Genomic DNA, 19,057 nt, shown 5'->3' on the forward strand with positions numbered 1-19,057 from the left:
CTTACAATGCATGCTTTATTTTACACTGAAGAATTCATAATGACTGGGAGGATTCTTGTTTTTCCCCCAGAAAAGCAGAAAAGCAACCTCCAAATAATCCATTACTTTTTCTTTTATGATCCCAGAAGATCTTAAAGTAGCATTTCCTTCAGTGGAAGGTAGGAGAACCTCCAGCCTAGAGATGTTTGTTAGATTGCACATTTAGAGTTCTGATCACTTCCTACAATCTTATAAGTAAATGGATGGCTGGTCTTCACATTTAATTGTTAAAATTCTTAGGAAATTGTTAAAATAAGTGGAAGAGAAGTTTGAGTACATAACACCTTCTAGAGAAAGAATACAGCCTACCTGTTGTAATAATTTGTCATTAAATAGTCCTTCATTTGTCTTTTGTTTAACTAGTACTGATGATTTTACCCAGGGGCTTATGCATGCTAGGCAGGCACTCTTAACAGTTAAGCCATATCCCCATCCAGTGAATGGAGTTCAAATTGCCTTTGTCAACCCTAGCTACATCTTTATTGATCCCTTCAGGTTGCTCTATCTGTGTTCTGGAGAAACAACTATATCAGGTAGCAATTTTGTCATGCTAAGCACCACAGTCAAGGTATACGCAGAACTAGACAAGGAGCATATATGCATGAACACACACACACACACACACACACACACACACACATATGTATGAATATGTATTTTTGAAATAAGCACTCCAATTTAATAAAGCTACTTTTTAATTAATTAAATTTAATTAATTAATATTTAATTTATTTCTTGAATGAATATTTCTGTATAGTGTTTGTTTTTCACTTACCACACTTAAATTTTTATGAAGTATTTTTGCCAGAGCTTTTAAACTTTATATTAGTGATGAAAAACTTTAATAATTTTAGGTGAAAATTATTTCTTGTTTTTTAATGATAGGCTGTGTGTTGGCTTTTTAGGGTGGCCTTCAGATACATATATAAATGTTATAATAGTACTCCCTTATCACAATTTTATTTTCATGAAATGTGGACCTTGCATCTATATGATGAATAAAGAAAGCATTGGTAAGGACTCAAAAATAATAGAGAAATAGGTGTTGACTTGACCATGGGATAGATCAGCAAAAGCTTTTGGGTTTTGCTATTTTGTGCATAAAGGGTAGGCTTTGGGGCCAGGGAAGTAGCTCAGCCCTTAAGAGCAGAGCACATGTTGCTTTTGCAGAAAACCCATGTTTGGTTTCTAGCACACTGAGCAAGTCATCATCACCTATAACAAGAAGTCTGGTCACTATAGATACCAGGAGTACATGTCTGCAGAGACATACATAGAGGCAAGCACCGGTACACATAACATTTTTTTTAAGGTGGCCTTTAGGATTAGGTCTGATTGGATACTAGGGCCTTGAAAAGTTTTCGAATTTCTGCAGACAATGGTACTGCATCTGTAGGATCATTGCCTCTGGAGGAGCACAGAAATTACATTGGTAAATAGTACTTTCTCTTTTTGTAAGGAGGGCACATACTTGGATGACTTCAGACAATGTTTTTCTTCCCTGTATTGTACTTTTAGTGAGAAACATTTTTGTGTAAGGTTGAAACATAGACTCTTGTTTAAGGTGGAGGACTTTTCAACCCCACCTCACTGGCTAAATGTGCTAAAAGTCTAGTCAATGTAATGTTTTTCTAGACTAAATATCACTTTATCATAGTTAAATCTGATCATCTGTGGAATTCAGTAATTTGTTAAAGTTATGATATGATCCAATATGAAAGTTTTTATATAATTTGTATTGCCAAAAGAAGTAAATGACATTGACTAAATATGAGATTTTAAAAATTATTATGGATTGTGTTTTGGATTTACTTTTTAAAAATGTACATAGCTTTTAAGAGTCAGGTTAAATTTAAAAAAAAATTGTATAAAAGCAAAAAGGAGAAGGGGGCATGGGATAGGAGTTTTCTAGGGAGGGGAATTGGGGAAAGGGGATGGCATCTGAAATGTAAATAAAATATCCAGTAAAATAATTTTAAAAAATTAAAAAAAAAGAGTCAGGTTAAAAGGTAAGGCTCAGTTGGATAGTTTTGGATTTTTTTGTTTTGTATGTATATTCATTATAATCCAAATGTCAGAAAAATAGAATAGAAAATTAATTTAAAAAAAGTATAAATGTGTGATATTTGTTTCCTCATCAGTTTGTCACTCAAGCCCTATCAGAAGGTTGGTTTGAATTGGCTGGCATTGGTACATAAACATGGACTTAATGGCATTTTGGCAGATGAAATGGTAAGTGTAGACCATTAATAAAATTGGTAATTCAACATGCCATCAAAAGATATATTGTCATTTAAGACATGAAGGCATTTCCCTTGCGATTGTTTCACTTTCTTGTGTTTTCTGTTGTTCTTTGGTTGGCTGGTTATTTTATGGCGTCACCAAAGCCAGGACATGCTAGGCCAGTGGTCTCCTGCCACTGCGCCACATCACTGCACATTGTAGTTTTCACTGAGCTCATCACACTTTCTTTTACCTTTCTTTATTTTTATTGTTTTAGTTTTAGTCCTAGTCCTCCACAACTGAAAGAAGTTTGTCTTTCTGGTTATGATTACCTATCAATGTAAATATTACAAAAAGGTATCAGCAAAATCATTTCATTGTTTGAGTTAATTTTCCCCCAAATTACATTTCCTTTAGGCTAAGCTCATGAAGCCTGTTGCAGCCACTAGTCCAGGTATTGTCAGACATGGACTTCACTGTTAGTGTGATGGGACCTCACCCCTCCCTCGGCTGTCCTTGTAAAACATGTTTATTGAGCAGGAGTTAAATGCTGGTTGTATTGTCTGTAGCACTTGGGAGACAAAGGCTGGAGGATTCAAGGTTGAGGACAGTTTGGGCTACATGCAAACCTACCACAAAAAGTCAAACAAACAAAAAGAAAAGGTGGTATTCACTGAGTAACAAAAATGAACAGTCATAGTAATTCTGTATCTGCATATCCCACTGCCACTTTATACTCGTTAAAAGAAAGATGCTATTTATTCAGTGTAAAACTAATGTCTGTGGCATGTCAGAATGCTTACAAGTGATGTACAGTCTGCAGTGTATAACTGAACTGGGGATCAGATCTGAGCTTTGGTTGTCAGCCTTGCCTTTCACAGGCTATCAGATTTTTTGCTAGATGACATAATATTTCAGATCTAATATGAATAAAAATACATAATTTCTGTACTCTAAGATTATATTTGGTGTCAAAAAGAATATATGATGTAGTATCATTTTTGTTATTTGTAAAGCATAAATTTGTAAGCTTGCCAGAACAAAAATGCCATGGTTTTACCACACAAGTTTGTTTCCCACAGCTAGACTAAGGTATAGGTGCTAGCAGACTTCTTGTTTTTTCAGGCCTCTCCTCCTCCTCCTTTTTCACTTTTTAAAAATTTTATTTATTCACTTTACATCGGGCTCACTGCCCCTCTCCCAGTCATCCCCTTCCCACAACCCTTTGCCCGCTTCCCTTTTCCTGTGAGTAGGTAGGCCCCCTTGTGGCATACTCCCACCCCGGAGGTCTCTCTTCTTAACTTCGAAAGCAAGGGATACTCTTTGTGTCCTCAGATGTCATTGCCTCTTTTTATCCCTGGTCTCTCTCTCCTTAAAAAGTCATCAGCTTAACTGGATTAGGACACTACCTTCATGACTGCATTTACCCTGAATCTCTTCTTTATGGCCAGTCCTCTAAATACTGTATCTTTGAATGTTAGCACTCCAGTATATGTGTTTTGAGGGAAGAACAATAACACATTCAGCTCATAATGTTGGTAGTACTTAGCTCTCTTAATGCTAGTTCAGTGGTTTGTGTTTGTTTTGAAGTAGGATTTTATTCTTTTCCTCAAGCCAGACGAGAACTTTCTGTACTGTAGCCCAAGCTGTTCCCAAAGTGACATAGATCACTCCTTGGTCAGCCTCCCAGTCGGCTGGGATTACAGATATGACCCACCAATCCTAGCTCTATATCTCAGTTCTGACACGTATCTGTAGAAGCTGATGACCTCAGGCCACAGTATGAACAGTGTTGTTCATATTGTTCTGTCTGGCTCATTCAGTACAGCATGATGCTACTGGGATACATTTGTTAGTATTATATCAGAGTTTGGTTTTTTTGAATGCTATGTGACATGGTCTTCTTCTCTGTCCTTAACAGTGCAATTGCATAGTAAGACAGTTGGGTACTGTTTTTCTTTATTTATGAGACAGTCCTCAGTCCATCTAGGCCACATTAGGTTCTGGGCCTGTGTAAATAATGGGAAGTAGGCTCTTTCTATACAGTGCAGCATGCTTCCCTGTTAATGTGTGTCATGTATAAACCAACTATTAAGCTCCATCATCCATTTAATGCTGCTCATTAAAATAAGTTATAGAACCACTTATACATTTTGCTTAATTCGAATAATTTTGCTCATTTGAACTTCATAGAAATTCTTCAAAGTGGATTATGGGAAATGGAAAAATCAATCCTGCCAAGAAATCCCCCCTTTCTTTTTGCACTTTCAAGTATTTGTTTATTTTCACTCATTTAGAAATTTCATATATTGTCTTTTAAACTTTTAATTTTAGGGCCTAGGAAAAACCATTCAAGCCATTGCATTCCTGGCATACCTCTTTCAAGAGGGTAATAAAGGGCCTCATTTGATTGTTGTTCCGGCCTCCACCATAGGTTTGTAATCTGGGGACAACTGTTTCTGTGTTTCGGAATGCTTTATATTGATGTGCATGTGTGGTGAGGAATATTAATTTTTTGGGCCTATTTTCTCTTTTTTTGAAAGTATACGTGTGTGTGTGTGTTTTGGTTGCATTAGCAATATATTCCAAGAACCTGACATGGTCATTTATTTTGGTTTCATAGTGCTTATAAGTTACTTTCTAGAGTTAAGGAACTGGGTATGTCAGCATACACCTGTATATTTAGTACTTGGAAGGTAGAGTCAGGAGGGTCAGGGGTCACAGTCATCTTCATAGTGGTGAGTTTGGTGTCAGCCTCATCTACCTGAGGTCTGTGGAGAATAAAAGAGCCAAATCCCAAAAGGAAACAGAAAACAGTATTGTATAATTTGGTGGAATAGGGGTTGAGAGGAGGTCTTACTGCGTGGTGCCTATCCATGTCTGCATAAATTCTTGGACTTGGGTGATCCTCCTGCCTCAGATCCCGAATAACTGGTACTGTTACCCCACCCAACTTTTTTTTTTTTTTTTTAAGATTTTATTATATATGTAGTGTTCTGCCTGCATATATGCCTGCAAGCCAGAAGAGGGCACCAAATCTCATTATAGAAGGTCATGAGCCACCATGTGATTGCTGGGAATTGAACTCAAGACCTCTGGAAGAGCAGCCAGTGCTTTTAACTTCTGAGCCATCTCTCTAGCCCTACCCTGCCCAACTTTAAAACATTATTTAAATGTTTTAATAATTTAATTCTTGTTTAATCACTTATCCATTCTTTGTGAATTAATGTACAAGTTGGTGTGAGAGTTTTGTCCATATAAGTATAAAATAAAGACTATCTCTCCCTAAATTAGAATTATCACTTAAATGGGGTTGTCTTCTGCCCCTTGCCTGTACCTTGACACTCCTTTAGAACTTCTTGATTAATCATGAGGGGTAGTTTTCATAGTTTTTTTTTTTTTTTTTTTCAAAGCAAAATTAACTTAATAAACATAAATACTGTAATAGCAGATCCATATAATCTCTTGTTTTGTAGATAACTGGTTAAGAGAAGTTAACTTATGGTGCCCCACTTTAAATGTGCTCTGTTACTATGGTAAGTCATTTTGCTTTTCATTTAGAAATTTAAAAAAAAATTATAATGAAACACAATAAATACAATCAAAGTATGCTTCACTTTTAAATTCTAGGTTCTCAAGAAGAGCGTAAACAAATTAGATTCAACATCCATAATAAATATGAAGATTATAATGTAATTGTTACAACGTGAGTATTAAGAAAATTTGGAAGGAGGCGGGGAGAATTTGTATAGTCCTCTTCTCTCTGACCGCACCACATTTCTTTTTTTTCTTTTTTTTTTTTTTTAAAGGCAGGGTTTTGTTATGCAGTACTGGCTGGCCTGGAACTTTCTTTGGACCAAACTGACCAAACTTGACTGCCTCTGCCTCCCAAGTACTGGGATTAAAGGCGTGTGCCACCACACTTAGCTAGAAAAACACCTTGTAGTGGTACTGTGTGGGTTAGTGTGTGTGGCTAATGTGTAGCTGGGATTGTGAAACAAGGGATCAAGTGGTTCATGCTGGCAATTAAGGCCTTTTTAAGAACATTTGTTGTATAAGACCTTTGGTTTGACTTTGTTTTGTTTTGCTAGCTCACTAAGAACAGATGTAAACATTTTGTTCATTTAATTGAAAACATAGCAAAACTCTTTCAATTAAGCTTCAGATAAAATTTGAGATACCATGCCAAATAAGTGTTGTCAATAAATACAGAAAAATCTGTTCCCAATAAGAAATCTGGATGAGAACAGAATAAGGATGATAAAGAAACTCATTCCTTTTGTTTGTTTTAGCTTTTGAGAGTTGGGGGCAGGTCTCATTTAGTTGGTCTGCTCTCCAAATCATTGAGCTGAGTACAACCTTGAACTCTTGATCTTTTTGCCTTCCCCTAAGGGCTGGGATTTCAGTTATCACCACACCCAGGTTCAATATTTTTTTGAATAGTCACTATGTGATTGGAATTATTGAGTGTAATATGTGGTAGAAAACTTAATATTTTTATAGTTCATTAAAATTTTTATTACTGTTGTCTTCTGTCAGGGTCTATTTTGAAAGAATTTAAAAATTCATTTTTCCCTTTTTAAGGATTTATGATATTTTTTGTTCATGATTATGTGTGCCTAAGTGTCTGTATCTTTACTACATGCATACAGTTGTGAGCAGAGGCCAGGAGAGGGCATCATGTCCCCTGGAACTGGAGTTATGTGTAGCTATGAGCTGCCAGTGTGGGTGCTAGGATTGAAGTTCAGGTCCTCTGTGCAAGAGGAAGAAGTGCACTTAACTGTTGAGTCATCTCTGTTGCCCACCCCTTTCTTTCAAAAGTCTTTTTTTTTTTCCCTCTTTTTTTTTTTTAAGTAAACAGACCCATATGTAGTCTTGAACTCTTGTCTCTTACCTGGTAATTCCTTGACCTAATTGTGTTCTTTTCTGCTTCTTAGAAACAATTATGTGGCAAAGTATAAAGCAGTGGTAGATTTATTTTTTTCTAAGTTATTCTCAAATTGGCTTCTTCCCAAGTATATTAAAGTTGTCTAGAACTGTTTCACGTAAATTTTCTTTTGGTTAGTACTATATAGTTTGGCTACATGTACATAAATATTCAATAAAAATAAGTCGGTGTTTGAAAGCTGATTGTGTTTAGTGCTTTCTTGTAAGAGCTGTTTGGAAGGTTAAAAGAAAAATAGTTTAGAGGCCAGTGTGATGGCTTAGTGGACAGGGCAGTTGTCACTATACCTGACCTGAGGAAGGAAAGACCATGACTTCTATAGCTAGCTGTGCCTTTGGTGTCACACATGTAATTACATGGCATACAAAAATAAATTCGATTAAGTAATTTTTTAAAAACAAAATTAGTTTTAAAAACCACATTGTATCCTGATAAACTCTAAGCTCCTAAAAGGTATAATCAGAAATAATTCGTTTCCTTTGGCAACAGGTATAATTGTGCAATCAGCAGTTCTGATGATCGCAGTCTCTTTCGACGACTGAAACTGAATTACGCAATTTTTGATGAAGGCCATATGCTGAAGAATATGGGTTCTATCCGCTACCAGCACCTAATGACAATTAATGTAAGAGTATGCTCGATAAAATTTACCTTTCCTAATTTAATACGTACACACATCATTTTATATCAGGAGTGAGCAAGCTTTTCCTTTAAGGTTCTTTTTGCTTTGCGGGCCCTGTGCCACTGTCATACTTTCTTAAGTAATTCTTTAAAAATGTAAATTAAAATAAATACTTTTAGTACCCTATTGCACATGAGCTCCAATTTGTATAAATATAGCTTATTTTTTACCACTTCACAGAAGTTATTTGAGGATACACAATAGTGCTTTCAAAACATGACCAGCCGTGTTACACTTCTGTCTGAAGTGTAGTAGATGATAGTAAGTGACATCAGATATCTCAACTTTTCTTCTATCACAGAATGCAAAATTGTTAATGATAATTATAATGCTCCCCTTGTCCCCTTTCCTGGGCAAGGTAGACAGGGAGGAAGAGGTGATTAAAGAAGAAAACTAATCTAAGTTTTGTCTTCCCTCTCAGGCACATAACCGATTACTGCTCACGGGCACACCTGTGCAGAATAATCTGCTAGAACTCATGTCATTGTTAAATTTTGTTATGCCACACATGTTTAGCAGTAGCACCAGTGAAATACGACGGATGTTTTCTTCTAAAACGGTAAGTATGTGTATATGTTTTTCTCAGATTTGAAGGTATTTTCTAGGCTCTTGGCTCTTTTGTTTCTTACGGTTGTTTTCATGGCACATGTTCTATCAAAAGAGTTTAGTATACCTGTATGTCAGCATCTCAGCCATAGCATGGAGAAAAATAATGATCAGTTCTATGGCCAGTAGTCAGGAGTTGTGAGGTTCAGTACTGTAATGAGCTGAGTAATAATTTTAAATGTTGGAGAGCTCAGATATATATGGTATCTTGGGTTGTATGTATGTTTCTTTTTTAAATATATTCTTTTTTTCCTTGTATATTCTTTATTGGCCGTCCACTAATTTTAATACTTTATACAATTATGGTGCCATTATCAGACAAAACTGCTATAGTGCTATCAACTAAAGACAAACACTGAAAACTAGTACTTAATTCCTAATCTAAAAAGATTCTCCATCTTGGAAAAGGTGACTGGCCTTTCTAAGCTAGAACTAGAACTCTAGTTTAGGATTTCTAGATACACAGAGGTAGCTTCTGTTTGCATAATCGTTGTTTTGGGAAAGTTAGAGGCTTCAAGGGGTAGACCTTAAAGGTTTTACTCAGCAACCCAATGACTTCATGACATCCATTTGTATCTATGGTTCTACCAAGTACAGTCTGATGAGAAAAAATTATATGCTCTCAGACTTAGATCCATTTCATAAGAATCTCTTATGATATATGACTAAGAAAACGGATTATAAATTGTTAGGTTTTAGTAGACAATATGAACATGTGAAGACGGATGCCTGGTGCTTTGTGCAGAAAGCTCCATTTTACTGCTCCACTCCATGACTCTCCTCCACCTTCTTCAAAGTAAAGAGAGTTGACTGAACTCAGGGGCTTCCAGTTCTCTCTCTACTTTGAGCCGAGTGACCTTATCTAAGCAGCTTCATTCTTTGGGCCTCTTGCTTAAAACTTGAGAGAACACCCACCCCTGAGATTCTTAGATGACCTTCACCTTTTACTTTTGTATTTGCACACATGCACACTGTGTATGTATGTATTCAAGCCTGAGGTTGACTTGAGATATTTTCTATTCTACATCTTACTCTTTTACTATAACTATTCTTTGATAGTTTCATACATGTTTATAATGCATTCTGGTTATATTCATTCCCCAGCCCTTCTTAACTCTTTGTTACCTGCACCATACATACATCTTTACTATGTAATTCTCCAAAAACATCACCTTTGACTAGATACTGTTTTCTGTGGTTTGCATCAAATTATATTGACTTTGGGGAGGACTTCTTTTTTTCTTTTTAATACAATTACAGAGTTGAATTTCCCCCTCATCCTCTCCTCTTTCCTTGTTCTTTCCTCTTTTAAACACATGCACACATTTTTATTCCATGTGATTTATTCAGTCAATGACTGAATTAGATGTTTGTATCTAAATACCAACTAGTTTGGTTCAGATTTATCACTTCAGTAAAATATTTGATAACACACCTTGAAACCTCAAAATATATCTGGAGCTTCAAATAGATTAACAGCTCAGAATTCAGAAATGACTTTCTAGGTCCAACAGTAACTTAGTATAAAGCACGTGTCTTTTATATCTAAGACCATGAGTTTAACTCATACCCCTATGTAGGAGAAAAGCCCAAACAGTCAAGTGTATATTTTGTTATGTGAAGTAGGAATCCATAGATTATGCATATTGTAACATGGGATTATTGTGATGACGTAAAGACATAATTTCTAAAGGATTGGGTTTTTATTTTGCTTAGAAACCCGCAGATGAGCAGAGTATATATGAAAAGGAGAGAATAGCACATGCAAAGCAAATCATAAAGCCCTTCATTCTCAGAAGAGTGAAAGAGGAGGTAATTCTTTATGTTGGTATTTTTGGTTGCATTTTTTTTCATAAGAATTTTGTTTTCTTAGAAAAGTCACATGAAGTGATTTTCCTTTCCAAGGTTCTTAAGCTTCTGCCTCCCAAGAAGGATCAGATTGAGCTATGTGCAATGTCAGAGAAGCAGGAGCAACTCTACTCGGGCCTTTTCAACAGATTGAAAAAGTCTATCAACAACCTGGGTAACATCCGACTTCTACAATTTATGCAAAAAAATGATCTCTGTTTGTTGCATATGATAATTTTAAGGGCTGTTCTTTTTAAGTTAGTTGGGATTTGAATAAATATTTTTAAAACTTAAAAATTGAAATAGACTTTAGTAAATAGCTCTATCACTTTGATTATTAAAAAATGTATACTCTTTGGATCACAGAAAAAAACACAGAGATGTGCAATGTCATGATGCAATTGAGAAAAATGGCCAATCACCCTTTACTACACCGCCAGTATTACACAGCTGAGAAGCTGAAGGAGATGTCTCAGCTAATGCTGAAGGTAAGGACTTAAGTTAGACTCACACTGAGCTTTGCTGATAACACTGGGAAATGCTTAGGGTCTTCTTAGGCTGAAAGTTAGGCAGCTAAATTATCAGGCATATTCATCTTTGAACCACTGCAGGCCTTGCCCGTGCTAACCAAACTCTCCACCATCCACCATCCATGCTGTTGCCCCAGCCTGAGATACATTTTCTAGGCAAAGATAACTTGATGGACAAGAGAATAGATAGGTAATCAGGCCTGGTGTCAGCAAACTGGTCAGTAACAATTTTGTTCTGTTTTTTCTTGGTTAGAACATAAGCATACCCATTTATCTGTGTTGTTTCCTTAGGGATTCTGTAGGGGCAGAACTGGGTAAGTACAGTTTATATCACTCCACCTGCCAAGCCAAAAATACTTATTATTTGCCAGTTGGATCATGGCCCTTATGAGAAGAGTTTGCTAATTCCTCTGACTTTTGTAATACACATTCTTTTAAAGTGTTAAAAAGAAAGCTAAACCAAAGCAAAGACCTCGTATTTGTGTCCTGCTTAATGGAGCAGTTTTCCCAGTCATTTTCTCTGTTCTGTTTTTTCTTTGTTACATTTTTCTCTCTGTCAGTTTAGTCTTTATTTTTGCCCCATTCCTTCTTAATCTTTTTTTTAAATGTAGATAATGTCTGTATATCTGTGTTGAATGCAACACACTGTTTTTTAATTATTTTTTGTTATTTTAAACCTACAGAAAAATTTAAATATGTGAAAATGCAAAGAATTTTTGTAGTGAACCCACTGCCCATGTTACTTTGACTCATTTCTAGTTAGCATTCATGACTACACTATTCTTGTTTCCTATGAACTCCAAATTGTGGAATAGTTGTTTACATGCCAAGAGTAAAGGGTGCTTTTATACGTTAGTAATGGCTATCTTAATTAGAAATATTTGGGCAGAATGACTCATGTCTTATCCTTAATCTGTTGTACTAATGTCTGATTTGGGCATTTTTTTCAAATGTGGAATGTTTTATTAATCTCATTATAAATTGTATTATGTTTTGTTATGTTTTATTTTAAAAAGGAACCTACGCATTGTGAGGCTAACCCTGATCTGATCTTTGAAGACATGGAAGTTATGACAGATTTTGAACTACATGTACTCTGTAAACAGTATCAACACATTAATAGTTACCAGTTAGACATGGACTTAATTTTAGATTCTGGGAAATTCCGAGCTTTAGGATGCATCTTGTCTGAATTGAAACAGAAGGTATTAAAAAGAACGCCTGTTTCTTTGTGTCTGCCTTGTTGGTTGAACTTCTGAAAGAGAAACTATTAGAAAGGATGACACTGACTTTGTTGGCCTAGTAGTTACACTTCCTAAAGTTAAGTTTATCTTCTATTTTCTTCTAGAACCTAGGGTTTAAATTTGCTTCACATATTTGTTTCTGTTCATTTTTTTTATAGAAAATAATAAAAGTTATGTTAGATTATATCTGTGTTAATTTTTTAAGTTTTAATTATTATTTCAAAGGTGACTGATTTCAAAGGTGATTTTTCGAAGGATTCTACAATTTGTATGAAAAAGCTTAAGTTTTCAGTATTTAGGTATAAATATGGTTATGTAGTTGGACTTAATGGTCCTTCTTTAATATAAAAAGGAAATAACAATCAACTTCTGTAACTTAAAAACTGAAAATTAAACTGCTCCTGAAGTTCAGAATCTATTCATGTATAAGAAAAAATAAATTTCTCCTTGGTATTGTTACTTAAATTTTTACTTTAAAAAAAAAATTAAAGCAATTGAACTTACGTAATTTTATCATGGGGAAGTTTTTGCACTCTTTAAAGTACTCTTTATTTTTTAGTGTAATGGTTTTACTCTCCTGTTTCTAATTCATACACATATTTCCACAGGGGGATAGAGTTGTATTGTTCAGCCAGTTTACCATGATGCTGGATATATTAGAGGTTCTCTTAAAGCATCATCAACATAGGTACCTCCGGTTAGATGGAAAGACTCAGATTTCTGAAAGGTTGGTATTAGCTGCCAAGTATCATTTGCTATGTATTCATTAGCATTTTAAATATAAGGAGAATTTTGTAGATAATTCTTGTTTAAAGTGTTAGGCTCTGCTATTTTAAATAGTCTATATTCAAATTATTCAACTATTACTGTTATGAAAATTATATGTTTTCATAATTTTCTCCTTTTTTATTTTTTCACTGTTAGGGATCAAAAACAGCCTTTTACATGCTAGGCAAGCACTCTAGAACTAAGTCATATCCCCAGTCCTGAATTTTTCCCCTTTAAAAAATATTCAAGGGAGGCTTCATCTAGCAATTGATTGGAACAGATGCAGAGACACAGAGCCAGACATTAGGCAGAGCTCAGGGAACCATTCAGAAGAGGGGAGGATAACATTATAGGAGCCAGAGGGATCAGAGATACCACAAGAAACCTCAGAATCAACTAACTTGGACCCATAGGGACCCACAGAGATTAAATCCACAACCAGGGAGCCTATATGGGAATGACCTAGGTCATCTGTGTATATGTTGTAGTTGAGTAAGTAGCTTGGTATTGTTATAGAGATCCTAACAGTGGGAGTTCAGGCTTTGACTCTTTTGCCTACTTTTAGGACACTTTCCTCATATTGGATTGTTCAGAGCCGCTCTAGCCCATGTTTGGGGGCCAAAAATGTTGCGGCCCGAGCTGCCCCACACTTGGGGGCCAAAATGTTACAGACCGCTCTGTCAATGTTGGGACCCGCACTGCCAAAAGCCTTGGTGACTAACTTGTTAGAGCCCACACTGCCCCAAGCTGCTCTGGTCCGTGGGTTGGGGTTCAGCAAGAGAGAGAATGAGGACGGACTCGAGGAATGGAGACCAGACAGAGTGTGATTCAATCCCGTTTATTCTTCAGTCTCTCTTCTTCTCTCCAAGTCCCAAGTCTTGAGTTCCTAGTCCCTAGTGCCTCCAAGTTCCAAGTTACTTCTTCCAAGTGCTAAGTGCCTAATGTCTAATTCCAAGTTCTTCCTCCAAGTGCCAAGATTCAAGTGCCTAATTCCTACTCCAAGTTGTACTCTAAGTTGTACTGAACTCTCCTGTCTGCCTCTCGCCTTTTATATGTCTCACTTCTAAGCCACGCCTCTAAGTCAGGCCTTTAAGTCATGCCCTTAGGCCTTGTCTCTAAATCTGATCCCTTAAGTCTTGGCTCTAAATAACACCTTTAAGTCTCACACACCCAGGGGAAAACCCTGGGTATCTAAAGCAAGATGTTATCAGAGTGTGCTCAGCTGTTGTAGGCCATTGTAATCAAGTCTCTTGTCAGGGTATATGGCTCAAGATGGCTGCAAGGATGATATCCGCCTTCTGTCGGCTCCCCACATTGGATTGTCTCATCTAGCCTTAATATGAGTGCCTAGTCTTACTACTCAGTATGCCATGTTTGCTTGATAACAGTGGGACAGAGGCCTGTTCTTTTCTAAAGGGAAATGGAGGAAGAGTGAGGGGATAGAGGAATGAAAGGATGAGAAACTCTGATCAGGATATAAGAAAAATAATTCAAAAAACCACTCAAGATTTAAGGCATCTTAACTGTTTAAGCAAGATTGTTTTAAGGTCAGATTTTTCTTATTTTGAAGGTTAATGGAACTTTTAGAAAAAGTTATAATTCAGCAGGAGGATCTAATATTTGAAGCCAGCCTAGGCTTCTTAATGAGACATCCCCCAAGCCTCCCCACTCCAAAAAGAAAAAAAGAAAAACCCAAAAATCAGTTTTTCTTCTTTTTGTTGTTTTTTTTTTGTTTGTTTGTGACCCTTCCACCTCTGGCTCCTAAACGCTAGAATTATAGGCATGTGTCACCATGCCCAATCTTTGCCTTGTTTTTACAACAAGCACACATTGCCTTTTTTTGTTTTGTTTTTTTCGAGACAGGGTTTTTCTGTGTAGTCCTGGCTATCCTGGAACTCACTCTGTAGACCAGGCTGGCCTCGAACTCAGAAATTCGCCTGCCTCTGCCTCCCAAGTGCTGGGATTAAAGGCGTGCGCCACCACTGCCCGGCCAAAAACCAGTTCTTATAGGGGTTTTTTTTTTTGTTTGTTTGTTTTGTTTTGTTTTTTTTGTTGTTTTGTTTTTTAAATAAAGAAAATAGAATCCTTGGTTCCTCTTGTATACTTCTCTGATAGTAGAAACTGTCAGATTGCTGAGAAACAGACTGGATAAGTATTATTTAGCCAAATCTGAAGTACTCAAAAAATAAAATAATACTTCATATATTAATCAAGTTAGAATGGTTGGATTGATTTAAGGGGTCCTTCCTTCACTGATAGCAGAGGGAAACGTAGATAGAATGGGAAGAACATGTATGTGTACCCCTAGGTTTGCTTTCCATGTGAAGTGACTGTTTTCAGTTCTACATATTTATCCTTTAGTGAAATTGAACCCAATCTATTTGTCTTACAGGATTCATCTAATTGATGAGTTTAATACAGATATGGATATCTTTGTATTTCTCTTGTCAACTAAAGCTGGTGGATTAGGAATAAACCTGACTTCAGCAAATGTTGTTATACTTCATGACATTGATTGCAATCCATACAATGACAAACAAGCAGAAGACAGGTGCCACAGAGTTGGTCAGACTAAGTAAGTATCGTCAGTTGAAATTTAGTTTTCATCAACTACCAGCTTGATTCATATAGAATATTAAAGAAGGTGTGTGTTAGATATCTTATCTGTAGGGTTTTTTTTTTTCAGCAAAGTATAGCTGCTGTTTTTTATCAGTAACCTTGACACTGTCTATATGTAAATTACTATGTACTCATTCATTTTCTAATAATTACTCCCACCTCCATACCAAATAATAGTCTTATCATTTATGAGATGTATATTATCAGTAGTGACAGTTCATGCTTGTAATCCCATCACTTGAGAGGCTAAGTCAGATTCCCCCCAGATGCAGGCCATGCTTATTTAGCAAATGCTCTATCATCGAGCTCTATCTCTACTCCCATTGTAATGAGTTTTTATCAATAATTTTCAAAGTATATATATTGTTCACTTGGATCAGTAGGAAAGGATAGATGTCTAAATGTTTTAATACTTGTAAATGCCCATCTCAAGTACTTTAAATAAAAGAGTTAATTATGGGTCTGTCCTAGTCACTATTCTATTGCTGTGAAGTGATACCATGACCAAGGCAACTCTTACTTTAAAAAAAAAAAAAAGGCATTAAGCTGAGTTTGATGGCACACCCCTGTAATTCTATCACTTGGTAGACAGAGGCAGGTGGTTGGTTCTCTTGAGTTGAATCCAGCCTGGTCTATGAAATGGATTCTAGATTAGTCAGAACTATAGAGAGAAATCTGTCTCAAATAAATGAATGAATGAATGAATGAATGAAATAAGTAAATAATAAAAGAAAGCATTTAATTGGGGGGCTTACCCATGGCAGCAGGAATGGGAGACTTGGTGTTGGAACAGTCATTGAGAACTACATCCTGGTCCATAGGCAGAGAGACACTGGGTCTGGTATGGGCTTCTAAAAGCTCAAAGTCCAGCCCTAGTGACTGCCTTCCTCCAACAAAGCCACACCTCCTAGACCTTCTAATTCTTTCAAATAGTGTCACTTCCTGGTAACTGAGCATTCAGATGAATGTGTGGGAACAACTGTCTTCAAACCATCAGAGTTGTTTACTTTTCTTATTATTCTTGTTGAACTGTTAGTATCTAAATAACATCAGTGATCTATGGAAATGTCATGTGTTTATTTTTAGAGAAGTATTAGTTATTAAACTAATAAGCCAAGGAACCATTGAAGAGTCCATGCTAAAAATTAACCAACAAAAGTTGAAACTAGAGCAAGACATGACCACAGTAGACGAAGGTAAGCAACTTTGTTAGCAGAAATACTGTTTTTTATTAAAATATAGATTACTAGAGTTCTTAGCTAGTATGAATGGTATGTCTGGAGGACAAACTAGAAGAGGATATGCATGCATACATCAAGTACAACACTAACAAAGACTTGTTTTGCCAGAATTGATTTAAAAAAAACAATTTGATTTTGAAAACGTCTCTCATGTGTCTTATATAATGGACACCATAATAGTCTCAAAATAAAATCAAATTTGGACCTATAGCTTCACTCAAAATTTATGATCTGTTCACTGAATGAATAATACTGTCAACTCAGTGGTTGAAAACATTTTATAGTGTAATAACTTTAAGAGCCCTTACATATGCAAATATGTAATACATAATTTTATTTTGACTTAGTAAATATCAAAATATAGAGCTGTAAAATGCACTTAAAAATTGTAATGTCAGTTTCAGGTTGAATTACTTGGGCCTTAGAAAGAAACCTTAAGTAAATGACACGTTTCTAGCTGCTGTGGGAATTGACAATTTTAAGTTCTATAAATTTACGTGTTTTATTCATGTGTATAATTTTTAACAAGTAGTATATTGACATAGTTTAAAACTTAAGTGTTAGAAATGTGCAAATGGTTCTGGAGAGGTGGCCTAGTTGTTATGCGAGCTTCTTATAGCTCACAGGTTCCTCTCCAAGCATACTGGCAGCTCAAAGCCTTCCTCCCACATGTCTTCCCTCTGTTCTGGAAAAGTTGTTTGCCTATTTTGTTTTTCCCTAATGGATGCTTTATTTTTTTGTCCAATAAAACTAAGGATATAATATTGCCATTTACTTAGTTTCAATTTTATCTTTAGCTGTGTCCAGTTTCATTGTTAAAAGGAAGTGACGCTGGGCTTAGAGAATATGAATCTCTTTCCCCCTCACACTGAGTTCTTCTGCCCTGTGAATGACGGGCATATTTGCAGATGAGTGTGTGTATCAGCAATCTTGATGAAACCTCTGGAAAATCAGCATGGCGAAAGAGCATGAGTACTCACAGTCTCCTCCTTTAAAGTCTGTTTCTCTAGAGCTGGCCTTGGCACTTGGCAGTTGGAAATGCAGAGTTCCAAATTCTCTATTAGACTTAAACCTGTTTAGAAACTCTGGCAGTGGTACTTAGGAGTCTAATGTAACAAGCTTTCTTGTTGACTTTGCTGTATATTAACTGGAACCATTGCTTTATGATAAAAATTGTGGGATTCTTTTTTAAAGTAACTGTTTTATTACACTTTTGAACTTTTATTGCAAAACTTTTTATATTAAAATCTTGAAACCATGGTATGAAGGAAAGCTCGCTCACTGGCAGCTATGAAGGGTACAGTGTGTTGACGTTCTCGCTTCCAGCACCAGTATGAAGTTAGTTATAGGTGTGGCAGTTCACATTCAGGATTTTAGATAAATGTTTTCTAAGTTGTTGCAAACAAGAACATTTTAGATATAACAACATTTTCTATTCAGATTTCTCCCAATTGTCCTTTTAATAGATTTTTAATGAGGTTTCTTTGTTTTGTTTCACATGTGTGGGTCTTCTGCCTTTGTGTATGTTGCACACTGACTTTGTGTATGTCACACACTGACTTTGTGTATGTTGCACACTGACTTTGTGTATGTCACACACTGAATTTGTGCCATTCATGCAGAAGCCAAAAATCGGCATTAGATCCCCTGAAACTGGAATTGCAGATGGTTGTAAGCCATCATGTGGGTGCTTGGAATTGAACCCAGGTCCTTTGGAAGAGCAACCAGTGCTCTTAGCTGCTAAGCCAATTTTAATCCAGTACCCTTTTAATATTTCTACACTTTCTTTTGAAACAAGGATCCTGCTAATGTTCACACTTTTGATTTTATTTTGTTCTGTCCATAGTATCTTTACACTAAAAGACTCTATAGTTTTTTCTCGCTTCACATTTCTCTAGTGTGATGCCACTTAGTTTTAAGAGAAGTAGTCACTTAGTGCCAGGGGCTGCCTTTCGTCTGTTGAGTACTCTTGAAGGGACGGGTATCTGCAAACTCCTTAACAGTCTGTCCAGTGTTCAGCATCTTGTGCATATGTATCTTTACCAGAGTAGAGCAAATGAAAGTGCTTCTGTAGTTTTGATTGTGTCTCGGATTTTGTGAGAGATTTGCTTCATTGTGCTGCATTTCAGCCATTTAGAGTTTATCGCTGCACGCATCAGAAATAGTTGTGACTTTATAGCTGTGCTGTTGCCAGTAAGTGGGAACATAATAACTCAGCTGTATAGGGCAGGTCAGGGTTTCAATGAGATGACACCAAAACAAGCTAGGAATTAGTTATAGGTAGGAATACACCAAAGAAAAGGTTGAGAGGA

General features: G+C 36.2%; 1 protein-coding gene across 4 annotated transcripts in view; it reads left to right on the forward strand.

Annotated features, from left to right (window-relative positions):
• Positions 1 to 19,057, forward strand: part of Smarcad1 (SNF2 related chromatin remodeling ATPase with DExD box 1) — a 62,445-nt gene that overhangs the window by 42,819 nt on the left and 569 nt on the right. For all 4 annotated transcript variants that reach the window (XM_034511759.2, XM_076939871.1, XM_034511758.2 and 1 more), the window contains exons 11-23: positions 2,181 to 2,271; positions 4,597 to 4,696; positions 5,739 to 5,798; positions 5,893 to 5,968; positions 7,697 to 7,832; positions 8,311 to 8,448; positions 10,212 to 10,307; positions 10,401 to 10,518; positions 10,710 to 10,831; positions 11,890 to 12,078; positions 12,726 to 12,844; positions 15,278 to 15,460; positions 16,591 to 16,700. In XM_034511759.2, the coding sequence (XP_034367650.1) occupies positions 2,181 to 2,271; positions 4,597 to 4,696; positions 5,739 to 5,798; positions 5,893 to 5,968; positions 7,697 to 7,832; positions 8,311 to 8,448; positions 10,212 to 10,307; positions 10,401 to 10,518; positions 10,710 to 10,831; positions 11,890 to 12,078; positions 12,726 to 12,844; positions 15,278 to 15,460; positions 16,591 to 16,700 (1,538 nt within the window). The remainder of the gene's footprint in view (positions 1 to 2,180; positions 2,272 to 4,596; positions 4,697 to 5,738; positions 5,799 to 5,892; positions 5,969 to 7,696; positions 7,833 to 8,310; positions 8,449 to 10,211; positions 10,308 to 10,400; positions 10,519 to 10,709; positions 10,832 to 11,889; positions 12,079 to 12,725; positions 12,845 to 15,277; positions 15,461 to 16,590; positions 16,701 to 19,057) is intronic.

The sequence above is a fragment of the Arvicanthis niloticus genome, chromosome 9 (genome assembly GCF_011762505.2).
Source record: "Arvicanthis niloticus isolate mArvNil1 chromosome 9, mArvNil1.pat.X, whole genome shotgun sequence".
NCBI lineage: Eukaryota > Metazoa > Chordata > Mammalia > Rodentia > Muridae > Arvicanthis > Arvicanthis niloticus.